Below are 15922 nucleotides of genomic sequence, written 5' to 3' on the forward strand. Positions count from 1 at the left end.
GGTTCGGTTCCTGATCACGAGCTAACTTCTAAAGTAAAGTCACATGGACTTAAGCAGCTTGATCACCGAGGCAGAGTTTGGGCAACGCGTCGCGCTGCCAAACCGGGGGATTTCGGTGACTAAAACAAATCTGCTTGCGGACTGTGCAGCCCACTCATGACAGACTTAAAACCCTCCCACTCACTTCACCGAACTCCTGTGCTCCTGGTAAATAAAAGAACGAAACCATCATCGGTATCATAATTGCTTGATAATAACAATTTCATTAATCTCTGACAATCCCTGAGGCTGAGACTTTCTACTCCGACAATCAATAAAGATTCACATCAGTGTTTAATAGATTAATGCACATTAAAAAGAGAATAAACTGTCCGTGTGAAGCCTTACCTCCTGGCAGTACTGCAGGATGCCCTCCTTGGTGCCGATGCAGCTCTTGGTGCCCGAGGGGTCCGGCTCCCACTTCCCGCTCTGCACGTTGATGTGCATGTTGAGTTTACCGCAAAACATGGCCACCTGGGGCTCGGCCAGGAGACCCATGGAGCCGTCCGTGGGCACCTGTGGGCGGAGGGGACAGACGAGAGGGGCTTTAACGAGACGCTCGCGGCGAAACTCCTCGAGCGTTCGCGCTGGGAGAAAAAAAAATAAATAAAAAAAAAATGCAAGGCAGACGCAATAAAATTTTATTACTCGGATAGCGAGAAGGCCGGGAGAGGAGAGGAGAGGAGATTAGCGCGTGAGATGAAACGCGCGGTGAGGTGAGCCGCTTTGAGGGGACGAGGGGCGAGCGGGGAGTCGAGAGATAAGGCGTCGGGAGCAAATGTTCCGCTTGGAATTTAATCAGAACGTGCGGTTTGACTCCCGTGTAACTGTCGCCCGGTGTCCTTCCTCAGCTCTGGAGTTTTTTGTTTTTTTTGCCGGCGTTTAAAAAAAGACAGCGGATGAAATATGGATGCCGCTGTTGTGGAAACAGGCAAAATAACAAATAATTTATGAACGTCAGCTAAATTGTCCTCGCGGTGTCACACTCTCACTTCACATTTCCACCATAAGACGTTATCGATCATCGTAAATGAATATTTGAACTGATGTATTATTCAAATAGCTTAATACTGAATGATACATTTACATTTATAAGTAGCACTATACATGTAGAAGACATTGATGACCCCTTGCTGTACACATTAATTGCAAAACATGCGAGTTTATGCCCGTGTATTGTGCCGCAACAATGAAGAATTCTGTGTTCCGGGGAAAATACGTGATGGACGTGATGAATCAATAGCCTTACAAGAATAAATTACTCCAGACAACAGGCCTGGGGCGATCAAACACGCCCTCTGTTGTTTAAGGCGTTCATGCGCGATGAAACACACCCACTCGTCTGCCCCGTGCTACAGGTGTACCCTTCATGTGAACAGCGCCTGGCTACGAAGGGCTTATTGTGTTTACGTAACCCTCTGTTGATTCATTTTTTTTTTTTTTTTTTGCTTCGTTTCTCTCAGCCGGTGCCGAGAGAACGAGAGCAGGCTCGCTGGAGGCAAGAAGGCAAACGTGAGCACAAAAAAAAACAGAGAAAGAGTGTGTTTGTGCGCCTTTGGCATGACTGTGTTAATTTTTTTGTGTTAATTTACACTCCTGCGCCTCGGCCTGTGTGCGCCGCTGCCGTCCGCCCGCATAAGGAGGTTTTGTGCTCGAGTTTCCCCGAGGAGAGGAGGTGCAGACAAAACACTGAATGTCTGCATTGTGCTGGCAAATGAGCTCCAGCAAAATGGGAGGGGACGCGGGAGGGGATAAAAAAAAAAAAAAGAGAGAGAGAGGAGGAGGGAGGAGAGGGACTGTTGCCATTGTGCGCTCCCTAATCTTGTTAATGGTTCTGAAGGCCCTGGCAGCCAAACAAATGTTGTTTTGTGAGATGGATGGCATATTTTTTTGCCTCCCGACTTGATTCTCTCCGGAGCGGTCCGCGTCCCGACTCTGACGGGAAGGGCCGGTGGCGGCCGTCAGCTCGGATTTAGTCTGAAGCCGCAAAGTCAAAAAAACGGTTGGATCGATTTAGCGAGCCGCTCATCTGCGCGGCGGCGAACTTTATCAGTTCTCATTATGTTTCATTACTCGGCGAGAGGACGGCGATGACAGTTCCCTCTGGAGCCGTTAGCTCCTTCTTCTATTTTCAGCTGATTGCGTCCAGAGAAACTAGGCACAACGCACCGAAACAGAAAGCGACGTCAGGTACACGAGCCTGAGGTGAACGCGACAAAATCAACACCTGGCTGACAAAGAAGAGTTATATGAAGCGGCTAATGATCCGTTTAAAGCTAAACAGAGACGGGTTTGCCTATGATGATTAATAGAAAAGTACATGAAAAGAGACACTGTCGCGTTAAACTGTCATTTGGAAGGAGTAATTACATACATTTTTCATTTAATTACAGCCCTTTACGGGGGAAAGATTTGTTGATATGCAGCGACAGGCAGACGTTCAAAGAGATACCGTGCACTTAAAAATCCATCTTCTTTGCGTCTTGGATGTTGTGTGGTTATTGCACCGTGAAGCAGCTCAGACTGCACATCTGATTTTTTTGCTTACAGTACATGTTCTGGCCACATCCATTCAAGCTATTTCTGTTATTTATTGTTTTATTTTGTCCACTGAGGGACACCGTACAAACAGCAGTTTTAATACCGAGTTAAAGTAGAAGCCCTGGTCTGTTCTGTGCATTTGGAAGTTGGAAAGATAATATCATGGGAAAGTTCATTAAGGGGAAGGTTAACTGCCTTTTATTTTGCACATTTTTGCACCGATGGTTCCAATTTTGTCGTTTTTTCTTCCACAAGATGTCATTTGTCTCCTCTGATTAGACAGCGCATAGACAGTATAAAGATGGACGGTGGAACAGCTCCCCAAAAATGAAGTGTAGCTCCCCCTGGTGGCTGGCAGCTGCAGTATAGGTCATAAGCCCCACCCCCTCCAAGTTAGTGGATAGGACTTGGGCCAAAGTAAAACACTAAAATAAATGTCAAAGACGCCATTTTTAGGTAGTTAACCTCCTGAGACCATGCGTCCTCATATGGGGACATGACCTTTTGGGTTTCACTGCTGCTTATTCTGTTTCATTTAAACCCATTGTCCTCGTTAGAGACAAATTAGACAAATTAGTCTGCCATTTAGTGCTAGCAAAGATTAAACTTATTTATTTATGCTTATTAACGTTTCTAGTTTGATACGAGTCACAAATTAACACATTTTATTACTGACAACGAGCTAATTAGCAAGTACTCGTTTGAGGACATTTATTATAATATAAATAATAAAATAATACCAGTGTCCACATATGAGGACATTGATATCGAGGCTCTGCATGGCTCCAAAATTGCAAGATGGCAGGAAAATAGCATCTATTGGGCCACTGCAAGGAACTGGTGACACAATGTCCATATTTATACAATCTATGGTATACACTCATTAGGGGTGGGTATTGGCAAGGACTTCACGATACGATATGTATCACGATACTTTAGTCACGTTACATTATTGCGATATTATGATATTGCGATATATTGCAATATGCTACATAGTTAACTGAGAAATTTTAAATGCAGCTTAAAATACACGTCGTATATACAGCTGACAGCGAGTCAAAAACAATATTAATCCCAATTGTTCCATTTCCAATTTATTGCACTTGTACAGATAAAGTGGCGGTGGACGAACGGAAGTTGTTCAAGATTTCAAAATCGATACTGTATTAGAATTTTTCCCACCCCTAAAACTCATTCATTAATGATGATAATAATACTAAAGCCTGCTATATGTTGAGTCATTAAGACGTGACAGTGAGCTTAACGTTGCTGAATGACTGACAAAGCCGAGTCATTTGTTCTGAGCCGTTCACTGCAGTCAAATGGTGGTAAAAACATCACACTCTGGCATCAGATTACACTTCTGTGGGTTAAATATGCACCTTTAAAGTTCACATCCCCCTCAGGTCAGTCTGATAACAGGCCAGCTGCGCTAGCACCGAAATCAGTGCATCTCCCCCGACACACACACACACACATAAACGCACACAAAGCCGGATGTAGAATAATCCCCTGTTCGCCACAGCCCTCCTTAGCTCCCCCAAATGATAACTTAACACTAGTGGCCATCAGTCTTGACACTTGGCCATCTGCACCACACAGTGTTACTTAGGGGTCTGCCGCTCAGTTCCCACAGTGCCATCTGTGAGTGAGGGATCACTTCCCGTTCGGCTCATTAATAGCAAAAACCCAAGGCAAACTGAGAGCGGGAAGTTTTCAAATCATCTCTGAAAAGTTGCGCGCTCTCTTTTAATTAACTCATTTTATGACCTTATCTTATTCACCCTCCGGCCTCGCTGGCTTACTGGGAGACATGCGTCGACTCCCTCTCAGTGTCGGGGCGCAGGTAGGTAAATCCCTGCCAGGCTCTCGCTGCTGACATTCAAATTCTTTTGCGTCGTTCCCGTTTTGACTGGCAAATTATACCCTCTGCAATTTCTCTATTCTCCTTCCACTGCTCCAGTTGGAGGAGGAGGAGGAGGAGGGGGAGGAGGGGGAGGGAGGGGACCAGCCAAGCCTTTGCTGCAAGCTTATAAATCAGAGCTCGGGGATGATGGCAAAGGCAGGAGAAAGTGAGAGAAAGAACAATAACCACAATGGCGAGGGACGGGGGAGAGATTGGAGAGCAGATGAATTGGACAATAAGCCTCGGGGCCGAAGCAGAAGGTCGAGGGCTCTGTAGGACTGGACGGACGCGGTGATGGACGGCCGGTGGCACGGAGGGAGGCTGGAGGAAATAAGGGGAGGGTTTAACAGGGCAAAGATGGGAAACTATGCCGTCAGTTTTGGAGAAGAAGGATGTCTGCAAAGATCCTCCCGGCAAAATGGCTTTTATCCAATCACAGAGATTTTTTTTTTTTTTTTGCCGTCTTTTAGCTGTGGTGACAAACTGACGAGCTCAAATCTACCCTGAGTGGGCAGCAGACGAAAGGTCTAAATGAAAGGCAGTCTGATAAATGGTGAAGCAGCAGCAGCAGCAACACCAGGCTTTCCTCCTCTCCTTCACTCTTTATCCCGTCTCTGCTACACCGCTCCTGCCAGTCTGACAGCCGGTCGTCCTGCAGGGTGGGGAGGGAGGGGGAGCAGTAATCTGGGCACCGAGGATTAGGACGGCAGCCTGGTCGGGAGAAATATCCCCCTTTGGTCTCAATCTGGCACGATAACCATCACCGTAACGACGGGGAATAAGCCCGGGGAAACAAGGCTGATGCTATAAGAGATTGACCCTGAGGAGATAGTTCAATTAAAGCCGCCAGAAACAACACTCACATTCGGCTTCGACGGAAATTGACCTCAACTGAAGCAGCGATCCATCAAACATCGTCACACTTTTATCAATTATATTATCTGATGATACGATTTCATTAAAAAATAAATAAATAAATAAAGAATCAGAGTGACTAAAAAGCTAAAAGCTAGAAAAGAAAAGCACCGCCGCAACCTGCTAAGCCTGCTGACCCACATAGCGCCGCAAAATTAAGTTGCATGTAGCCCACGTGTCCGAGTTGTCAAAGCGCGGCATGCGATGTCCGTTCCTAAACAGGGAGCGCATTTCGCCCCCAAGAACGAGAACGGGCGGAGCAACAATCTAATAACGTGATGCAATAACGCACAAGTTTAAGGCAGCGAGGCGATTAAAGTGAGATTATTTGGTGGCGCAATCTGACAGAGTGGTTCCGCCGCCCAAGGAGGTTCGGGCTGAGGGAGACGGAACCCGGCGCGGGAGTTCACACGACTGTGTCGCATCCGGATCGTGATATACCAAAAAAAACAAACGCTGAGTCATCCGAGGAGCTTCTTCAGTTGTGAAGGACAGCCGGGGGATTAAGTAGTAGCACACGTGTGGGTGTTACCTGTCGGAAACTGGCACGACTCGAGTGTGTCCGTTGACAACAGGATGTTCGTTGGAGGAGACTGTTTGACCCAATGACCGGCGCTCTAACAACCCATTATCAGTCAAAGACTCTTGGGTCGAGGTGTGAACGGGGGGTGAAACGTCTTATCTGGGAGCGGCCGCTAGCATTTCCACTTTAACAATTACAAACTAGCATGGATTTGGAAAAGTGGATTAGCCTCAGTTTTCATCAGTTTCAGTTAGTTTTAGTTCATTTCAGTTATGATAAATGTAGCTAAATAAAAGATGCTAACGCTAAGATCTTTACTGAGAACTAACGTTAGCCATATAATACTGTAGCGTCTGACCAGAGGTTAAAGGGATGACGAGGAGTTATCACAAATATTCAGTTTATTGTTTTATTATTCAACAACATCCACAACAGCCCTCCAGAACGTAATTTAATAATTAACTTAAGATATGACTTTATCAAAACAATACATGACACTAAATGTGAACCACAACACCAGGTTCCATTTGTTTCTTCTAATGCAGCGATCCTTTTACTTCTTTTCTTTGGCAGATATCTGTAAAAATATATCTGACTGCTTTTCAAATCTGTCACTTCAGTCAATCACACGACAGCTCTTCACTTTTTTATTTGTTTTGCCACTCAGTCGTCGTAACCACGGACACTTCAGCTAGCTGTGACACCACGTACGTACGCTCTACGCCTTAATCGGAGTTAAACTAGACAACGCTCCACAACCGCTGCGCCGGGAGCAGAAGAAGAAGAAGGTAAACAGAGTCGGTAGAAGAACCACCTGAGGGATAGCGCACATCTTATCTGCACCAGAAGTAGCGCAAACATTACGTACAAAATTTTAAAAAAAGCTATAACTATTATCCACCTTGTTTGAAATGCTGGTCTGCCGCATGAGCGACTCTTGTTTAGCCTCAGTTTCAATTAGTTTAAGTTAGTTTTAGTTCATTTCAGTTATAATAAATGTAGCTAAATAAAAGAAGCTAACGCTAAGATAAAAAAAAAAAATGTAATATCTGATATATGACATAATAGGTCAAATGAAAACGGGGCCGTATCAACCCACTGACAACACACATATTGCCACCTAGTGTGGAGGAGGAGGACATGTATCTGTCAGACTTTCTCCGTTGCATGTAAACGACTTGTTAGTTCTTCATTTAAAGTGTACACAATGTTCCTAACCTTAGTTTACATAAACAAACAAAAATATGGTGCCATAAAAGACAGTGATAGGAAACTTTAAAATTAAAAAAAGAGTCCTTGTGTCCCTGTCCAACTGGTTTGACTTTGGGAGGTGCGTACTCTCAGAGGAACAAATATTCTCAGTAATCTATGCAACCACACGGCGCTGCAGACACCGGACTGTCACAGAGATAATAACTCTTCTTTGACTTTATGTAAACTGCCTAACCATTCCCACCTCCAAAATTATTGTGTATAAAGGACTTGTGTTAAAACCTAATGCTGTGTGCTTACGACTGAGCTTCCCTAAGCCATTACATGTAAATGGGTCGACGTCAGAAAAAAGAAATATTACATCACAAACTGCAAATAAATGTGTCTGTTCACTCACATAGAGGCTGAGGAGCGGTTTAATGTATTCTGGAGCGCGCGCACACACACATCTTTGAAGTGTCCCCATGGGCGCTGGTCCTGCAGTGCTATTAATTGTACAGTCTTATCTGAGTGGCCCAGGCCTGCCATGGGGAGTTGGGTGAAGGTGGTAGCGGTGGGGGATAAGAGGAAGGGTGTCTTAGATCAGCTCTCATCCCGGGGGGAGACTCCCTGGAGAGCGGGATGTGTCACAGGAGCTCTGAACACACACACACACACACACACCTTTTTCCTCGGCATCTTCGGCTACGTCCGGGACAAAAGCTAAAAGATGAGGTGTTGTTGTCCAAACTGGGACAGACTGTACCCAACGCGAGGTAACGTCGGAGCCGGAGACGGCTCACAAAGACTCCAATACGCGACACGGAAGATAAAGAAGAGGCAACGCGATGCAAACGGGGACGTTACTCCTCTATCCTCGGCAGCTTTTTGCGGCGTTTATGAGGAGCGGGATAACGTGTTATGTGATGCAATAAAAAATATATTGCTTCTTCGCGAGTCGTTAATCAATCAATTGCGGTGGGAATTGTGCAGAAGTGCCGCGGCGTGTTTACAAGATGCATCGCTTTGGGAACGCGTTTACTTGGGAGGATGCGAGATGGATGAATTAAATAAGACAGGAGTGGGAGTAGAAGAGCTGCCCACTTGCACGCTCCTCACACACACAAACACTCTGTAACCACCTTGGCCAGCGGGGCCTGCTGTTACTTAAACCCCTCAGATCATCTCTGACTGGACTTAAAAGTGTGTGTGCGTGATAGTATCCCACTATCTGCGGCTGATGTTTGGGAAGCAGATCAAGTGGACGGAGCTGATTACAGAGGCAGGAAGGGGCTGTTCCCTTCCCCACACACTCCCCGTCGGGCAAAGGCTCAATAACAGACGGCACAATAAAACAGAGCGAGTACAGGAGGAGGAACGTCGCTGTAAAAAAAAAAAGAGGCTCGGTGTGAATGTGTGACAAAAAGGATGAAAAGCAGGTAGTAGGGAGGCCGGATTACCTGGCTCATCCTCTAAGCAGTTTAGGCCGAGGTGAAGCGAGGTGATCCGGGTTGTAAAGAAACGTGAGCGCCGCTGCGTCTCTCGGATCGATGCGGAGTCCGGCGCACACATCGATCTACTCTCGCTCGTCTCAGGTCAAACGGGCACGATGAAACGTTTTCCTCAAATCTCGCCCAAATTTCAAAACCTACGAGATCAATCGCTCCGAATCGCCGCTCCCGACGCGTGCATCCGGCTCCGTCCTCAACTTCAAAAGTTTTCATTAAGTCTGCGAGGAGAGTTTGGGTTTGTTTGAAGAATTGTCTTCATTCATATTCAGCGCGATTAAACTACCGGCCCGCCGGGGGGTGGTGGGGGGGGGTTCCTCGGGAATTAGCATCCCAGACAAATCGGTTTCAAATCTGATTAGGAGTGTGTAAGAAAAACCCTTCTGACTTTTGCCCGTTTAATCTGTCTGGACGTGATGGAAGGGACTCTTGGTTTCCGTGGGTGTCGTCTCCATGGATACGGAGGCTGCTGTCAAGCCTCGGGGGAGCCGCGAGTTATAACCTACCCTTCTGACACCGCTGCGGCAACCTGAGGCAACAACATTATCCAAGTCACCTGGGAGCAGGAATTTCATCATCGGGTTGGTTAGTCAAGGAAGTGGGCTGGTGTGTGTGTGTGTTTTGTGTAAGGCTCATTTCGTGGCGGCCTGGCCTGCTGAACCGGCCCCGACCTCGGTTGGCGTCCGGTCGCCACGACGACGTACGCAGATGGACAGCTGTAAGTTCGTTTTACGCATCTTAAACAAATAAAAGCAACAGGCGATGGTGGAAAAAAAAACAAAAAAAGCCTGTGAGCTGAGGTAATCCTTCATCAGCGTTAGTCAGGTGCCCTGAGGAGCTGATGGGCGTGTACATATCCTGGAATCATCGTCAGGGGTTACAAGCCCCGCCCACAGCAGGTGAACTGGGAGCGCAGTTTGTATTACGAAAAAAAAACGCATTATCAATGAATACTGTTAAGATCCAGCGTCACACCTCATCTCCCTGTTTGTCACTGTCCCTTCAAACATAAGGGGTTTTCCACACAATGGTTTCCCATCACAGCCCACGCCCGCACACACACACACACACAAACACACACACTTGGCTCATTCGACATCGTTCTGGTCCCTGCACAAACACAGGAAGTCCACCTCTATCATCGAGACCGAGCAGGAAACGGATCCAGAAATAGCACGGCACTGGCCAGAATAAGCCGGCCGCTTTGTGACGCAAGCCTCCATCGCTCCTGTGCAGACGATACACGTCACACACACACGCAGGATTCGACACGTAAAACTGATTTCATGCTGCCGCGCGCTGTATGCATGGCAAAAAAATAATTAATTCTTCGGGTAGAAAATGAAAGTGGAGAAATGGGTGAGAGGAACGTTGGGAAGAGCACAGTGGCCTAATTATAGTCCAAGTAGCGGGGCACCTGGGGAGAGATCTACTGCTATGGCAACACTGAACACCCAAGATGATGAGTGGGGACGAGGGAAGAGCAAAGCTAGAGGATGATGAGATCATTTCGGAAAAAGGGAGGAATGTAACCTCTATCTTTTTTTTTTAAAAAAAGACAACAGTCAGTAGAGATGGTGAAACTTCATCATCATTAAGATGAACCCCCCCCTCCCTCGTCTTTAAAACACAGAGTCAGCAACCTCTGCGGGAATCAAAGACGACGCACGCATCCGTTCACTGGAAAAAAGAAAAAGTGCAGGAAAAATGGAAAATGAAAATGGGGGAATGATGGAAGCTCGGAGAAAACCTCAACCTCGGCTCCAGGAAATAATTCCGTGGCTGACGCTGGCAGAGACGGAGTGCTGCTGAATATTAAAAGATGTTAAATTTTAAAAAGCCAAAAATATATATATATATATATATATATATAAAAAATACAGTGGCTGGTGCAACCAACTTGCTAAATCTTTACTTGAACATCTGCACTTTTGAAAGCTCTCTGGCCTTTTGGCACGGCTAATCATCGGCATCTGGCACATGTCACACGGTGTTAGAAGAATGTGCTATTTTTAAATCGTTGCCCTTCTGGGTCTGAATATATGGATTCAGCTTTTAAACGTACGTAGGAGCGATCGATGCAACAGGATTGTTTAAATCCCGTCTAGACACAACCGACTTCTTGTTATTTTAGACTCGTATCGACGGCAGACGGCAGAGATCCCCGCTGAAACCCAATCTGGGATGTTGCAGAAGGCTCGCACGGTTTTCTAACCCGCTTCGCCTGCGTGCCTTTTTCAGGATGGCAGGACCAAACAAGCCTCTCTCTGGCTTTGTATCAGCCCTTAATGCAACCCCACCCTAAAATAAATCAAAACTTCCCTGGCACAAAAGCGAGGGTGGGAACCTGCAAGCTGAGAATTTAGAAGGTTTGTTTACTCAACTCCAAAACCAGAACACCAGCAGCCTGCTGAATGCAGTCACCTCAAGGTTGAACGTGGGCCTGAGTCACCGTCATTTAGTCTCAAAAGTGACAGAACCCGTGGCCCTTCATTGGCCAGATTATGAGCATCCGTGATGGAGGCTGTGACACTGCAGCTACGTGAGGAACATGCCTCCTCTCCGGTCGAGCTGAAAGCCGGATTTGGACGCCGCCGTGCAGCTGCTGAGTGACTGCGCAGGACGGTTCGACCCGTTTTCTCGGCTCATTATTCAGATTTTTTGCACCGACGGCTGCTTACTCAGCAGCGGCGAAATGAAAAGTGTGTCTTCGTGGCGCACTGCTGATATTTACAGACGGAAATGACAGTCGAACTCCGATGCCGAGTGGGAGTTTCGCACTGAAAATGAGGGGTGAGAGGGAGCGAGTTCCCGACAGGACTTGTTTGACCTATTACAACCAATTATGAGTCAGTTGGAAAAAAGGAAGAGGTGAAGAAGGTGAAGAGAGGCTTCATCTTTACCGATTGCAGCTGCACATTAATGACAATGAAAAATGTAGGACGTTGAGACATGTTAATCACAAACTACAAGCTTAACGCAAGCAGAATTCAGCTCAGCTCTACAAAAAACCTTGAGAACCCATCTCTAGCCCTAGCCCTAACCGTACGACAAGCTCTAACCCTAGAGATGAACCCTAGCCCTAGCTCGAACCCTAGCCCTAGCTCTAACCCTAGCCCTAGCTCTGACCGTAGGACAAGCTCTAACCCTAGGGCGAACCCTAGCCCTAGCTCTTACCCTAGCCCTAGCTCGAACCCTAGCCCTAGCTCTGACCATATGACAAGCTCTAACCCTAGACCTAGCTCTAACTGTGCGACAAACTCTAACCCTAGGTCGAACCCTAGCCCTGGCTCTAACCCTAGGCCTAGCTCTAACCCTAACCCTGTCCACTTTCCACCATTTAAGACCTCCAAGGCTTCATACATGTAAATTATATATCAGAAAATTCTCATCAACAGGTCAATTTCTCAAACAGCTTTTTGGATCTCATCAAAATTTCTCATCTTTAGCCTTAGCTGAGTCTCGTTCAGGGGTCAGGTTTCGGTGCACAAAGCAGGCCTTTGAGCGCACCCAGCGGCCTCCAACCGGTGTAATCAGCACCGCCAGATTCCTGCCATACTTTCAAAAGCGAGGTATGCCACCTTTCAGCGTACGAACACACAAAAAGGTGAATGATAATGGGAAAGAGACCGGAAAAGAAGGGTGGACGGAGAAGAAGGGACCGTTTTCCGGACAGGGGCCTCGACACCGGTAACCACGACAACAGAAACAACAGTATCAAAAGGTCAGGAATTCTTTTCTCCCGGACAGAGGGGACTGGAAGGGGTGGGGGGGTTGCGGGGCGGACGTTAATTGGAAGCGCCGCAGTGTCACTGTTGTTGTTGACAAGACGGACAGTGTGCGGTTTGGACGAGGACGTTCCGGTGCCTGCCCTTTTTGCAGGAACTGGTTGGAGAACTGAAAGAAGAACATGGGAGGGACTGCTTGGACACAACCTTATTTCCTTTTCACATCTTGAAGAGGACACGCAGTGCTGTTACGGGCCGATACACAGCGATAAGCCGCAAGATTAAAACCAGCAAACTGTGAAGTGACTGGTAATCTCAACATTCTCCCTGCATCCAGAGAAGTGTCACAGTCCCGGTCAGCTCAAGTGTCAGCAATCATATTTCATAAAGCGCCAGAAACTCCCTTCACTATCGCTTGTTCTTTTCTGTCTGTAAAGAAAACCCTGGGTTAAGCAAAGTTCACACTCATACTCTCAGGGTTGCCACAGCTTCTTCGGCAAATAGTAAAACTGAAATAGAAGCACGGGGGGATTCAGGTGAAAGAGAGCACAGTAAAAATAAATAGATAGGCAAAACGGAAGGCGGGAGGAAATTTATTGGTGTCAAGCGGATTCCTTCTTCAAAGAACCGAGGCTGCAGTGTGAGCAGCGGAGAAGGCGCCAGAGCGAGAATCGGTGGCAGTGCCAACGGCCATAATGGCATTAAGGCCTCGCTAATAAGGGGAGAGGGCCGGTCCGCCCCCGGGCTGAAAGACTGCAGTATGCACACAAACACCCATGCCTGCACCCATCCAAGAGCCATTTCCCAAGGTTTTACAAACACACAAAGGCTGGCATCCAAGTCCCACGCTCCGCGCCGAGGCCTGCGCGTTGTACAGGGCGGGCCCCACTTCAGGAAGGGCCGCTTCCTCGGGCGCTTGGAAGTGTGCGCTTGCACGGGGGCCGGGGTCGCGAAAGAAACAAACAAGCCTCATTTCCAAGCCTGATTAATTTAAGAAAATGAGGCGGCTCCTTCTGTTGGTTTCGGGCCACTTCGAGCCGCGATGTTTGGAACACAAACACGCGACTCGACGAGCGGACGGAGGTTGGTCAACTTCGTGACCTCGGCAGTGGATTAGGAACAAAGCCTCGCTTGGCGTCCAAACCATTCATTACGAGCGCTGATTATAGGCTGCAGTACGTGCGGGAAACAAAGAAGATCAGCTGCAACATTTCGCCGCCTCACGCGAAATAAAACTGCAAAAACCGAGCGGCGCAAAACCCGGCGCAGCACGCAACATTTTCACAATGGATCTATTTATGGCGCGTACTAGCTATACAACCAGAGACACCACAAGTGGACTTCAAACACTGCTGTGGCTACAGGAACGAGTCATTTCTATCACAGCGAGGCTGCGAATAACTTTAGCGAAATCCCGTTAAAAACAAGTGGACCAGATGCTTTAAATGGTGTGTTCACTGCTTTGGGAATTTTCTAGTATCACATGCTAGGGGCCTAACCTTGATAAAGGGAAACTAAAGCCTCGCTGGTTCATTGCATTAAATGAAAATCACACATCTTGAGAATGATGACATGCCATTTGGAGCACGGGAAAACGTCTTAAATCGATGCAACAACTGCGATTTTCCACGTTTTCAGCCACACAATAGAGCAGGATAGACTAAATGTCGCGATATATAAAAAAAAAAAAATGTTTTCCACAGTGCGCATTCACACACAGATAATCTCGGAGAAGACGGTTAAAATATGCAGGAGCAGGGATCCATATTCAACTGGCCCCGATGTGACATGTTGTGTCGCTTTAAACTGCGCGTGACGGACTAGAAAAATGCCCGAAACGCAACAATGATAGCTCCTGTTGGCTTCCCACTTTCCCGACCCTCGATAAATGCTGCAGTGCACCGCCGCCATCTTACTTCTCTATTCTCTGCCATCTGACTGAAATATGTGGAGGGGCGTTAATGATGTTTGTTTTCCTTACAAATCGCCACCGTGACGACTTGTTTTTCCTCCCCTGCTTTCGTCCAAATTCCACCCGAGCCCGAACCAGACGTCAACGAGTCATTACGCGAGAACAAAATGCCTTATTTACTCGTTTCTGTTCCCAAAACACGCCCACTACCTCGGATTTAGCCCTCGGGATATAGAAAATGAGACAATACGCTTTTCATTTGTTCACCGGAATTACTCTAATAACGCCCAATTAGCACAATTGACTGGTAAATGTGCGTTTTGATGGCGTCTCGAGCCGCTTGCGCAGCACTTGCTTGGGGGTAAATAGAGCGTTTTCATACCCGACCGCTTAGTGACATTTTAAATCAGAGAGGAAAAAGCAAGTGGCTTCTCGCTTTGACACAAAGAAAGGGGAAACAAAGTGGGGAAAGCTTTAAATCAACGGTGTCGGACATTCTCTCCATTGTCACACAGTCTCAATAAATCAGTTCCCACAGGCTCGAAGCGAGATTGAGAACACGGAGCAACGGAACAAGGGTCTTTGAACATTCCCATGGAAATTTTCGTTTTCCCTATTAACCACTCAGTGAAGTAATAACGAATAAAAAAATGAGAAGTACGATCAAACGACATCGCATCTACATGGTATTTATTTAGCCCGTGGTTTGGTAATACCAAAGTATTCGCACTGTCAAGCTAGCTAGACAAGCGAATTAAACTTCCGGTTAAGACCTTCAATATAAAATGAGTTGCATATTTTAAACTCGGTGTTTGACGCCTATCTGAAAATTACAGAGGATAAAAACTAACGGAAAGAACTTTTTATTATTATTTTGATTAAAGATTTTTAAAAGTAAATTTAAAATACAGTGGTTTACATGTGAACTAACACGTAAACCTAGCCCCTAAGGTATTAAATCTCTCATAAAAATGGTTTATTAGTGAGTATCACAACTAAGTGATAAATGTATTCGAATTCATTGAGTGTGTGTGTGGATAGACAGATAGATAGATAGATAGATAGATAGATAGATAGATAGATAGATAGATAGATAGATAGATAGATAGATATACCGCTACCTCTCTGTCTTGTCTGATACGTTTTAGTCTTGGTAACTATTTACCAATTTTAGCCATTTTAATAACTGCCACACCGCACACGGTTTTATATTTCTCGATATATGTTGTTATTGTTTGCGTATAAAAGGAATTCTCCCATAAAGTGCGTTCACTCTAAATTTTGCTGTGGAGGAACGGCGGCTCCACTTCCGGTCTAGATTGTGGCTAACGCTAGCTAGCTTGACTTGGCTGACAGCGGCAACAATATGGTGGAAAATACTACAAAAAAATTATATTTCTTACCTCGACAGCCAGAGTCGAAGCCGCCGCGGCCAGCAGCAGCAAAGCCACTCGGTCCACCATGTCGTTTCGGGGACGCAGCGAAAGCAGGGTGTTCGGTTTATCGCTCTTTTTTTAAGCGTCGGCTGAGAAACTGAGTGCGTTCGGCGCCGGTGACTCCCGTTGTCTGATGGTGGTGAGCGATACCGAGGCTGCACACAGCTGCTCGGAGGAGCCGGATCACCTGACCACAGCGGAGTGGGATTAACACACACACACA

The 15922-nt window shown here is 46.6% G+C and overlaps 1 protein-coding gene across 3 annotated transcripts in view; it reads right to left on the reverse strand.

The window, feature by feature from the left end:
* appa (amyloid beta (A4) precursor protein a) overlaps positions 1-15849 on the reverse strand; it is a 29493-nt gene extending 13644 nt beyond the window's left edge. For 2 of the 3 annotated variants that reach the window (XM_047576997.1, XM_047576995.1), the window contains exons 1-2: positions 15667-15847; positions 388-555 (exon numbers count right to left, since the gene is read on the reverse strand). In XM_047576997.1, the coding sequence (XP_047432953.1) occupies positions 388-555; positions 15667-15726 (228 nt within the window). In that variant the 5' untranslated portion in view covers positions 15727-15847. Of the gene's footprint in view, positions 1-387; positions 556-15666 lie in introns of all 3 variants that reach the window. The other variant, XM_047576996.1, reaches the window with a different exon arrangement.
* Positions 15850-15922: the final 73 nt, after the last annotated feature.

This window comes from Mugil cephalus, chromosome 23 (genome assembly GCF_022458985.1).
Source record: "Mugil cephalus isolate CIBA_MC_2020 chromosome 23, CIBA_Mcephalus_1.1, whole genome shotgun sequence".
Lineage (NCBI taxonomy): Eukaryota > Metazoa > Chordata > Actinopteri > Mugiliformes > Mugilidae > Mugil > Mugil cephalus.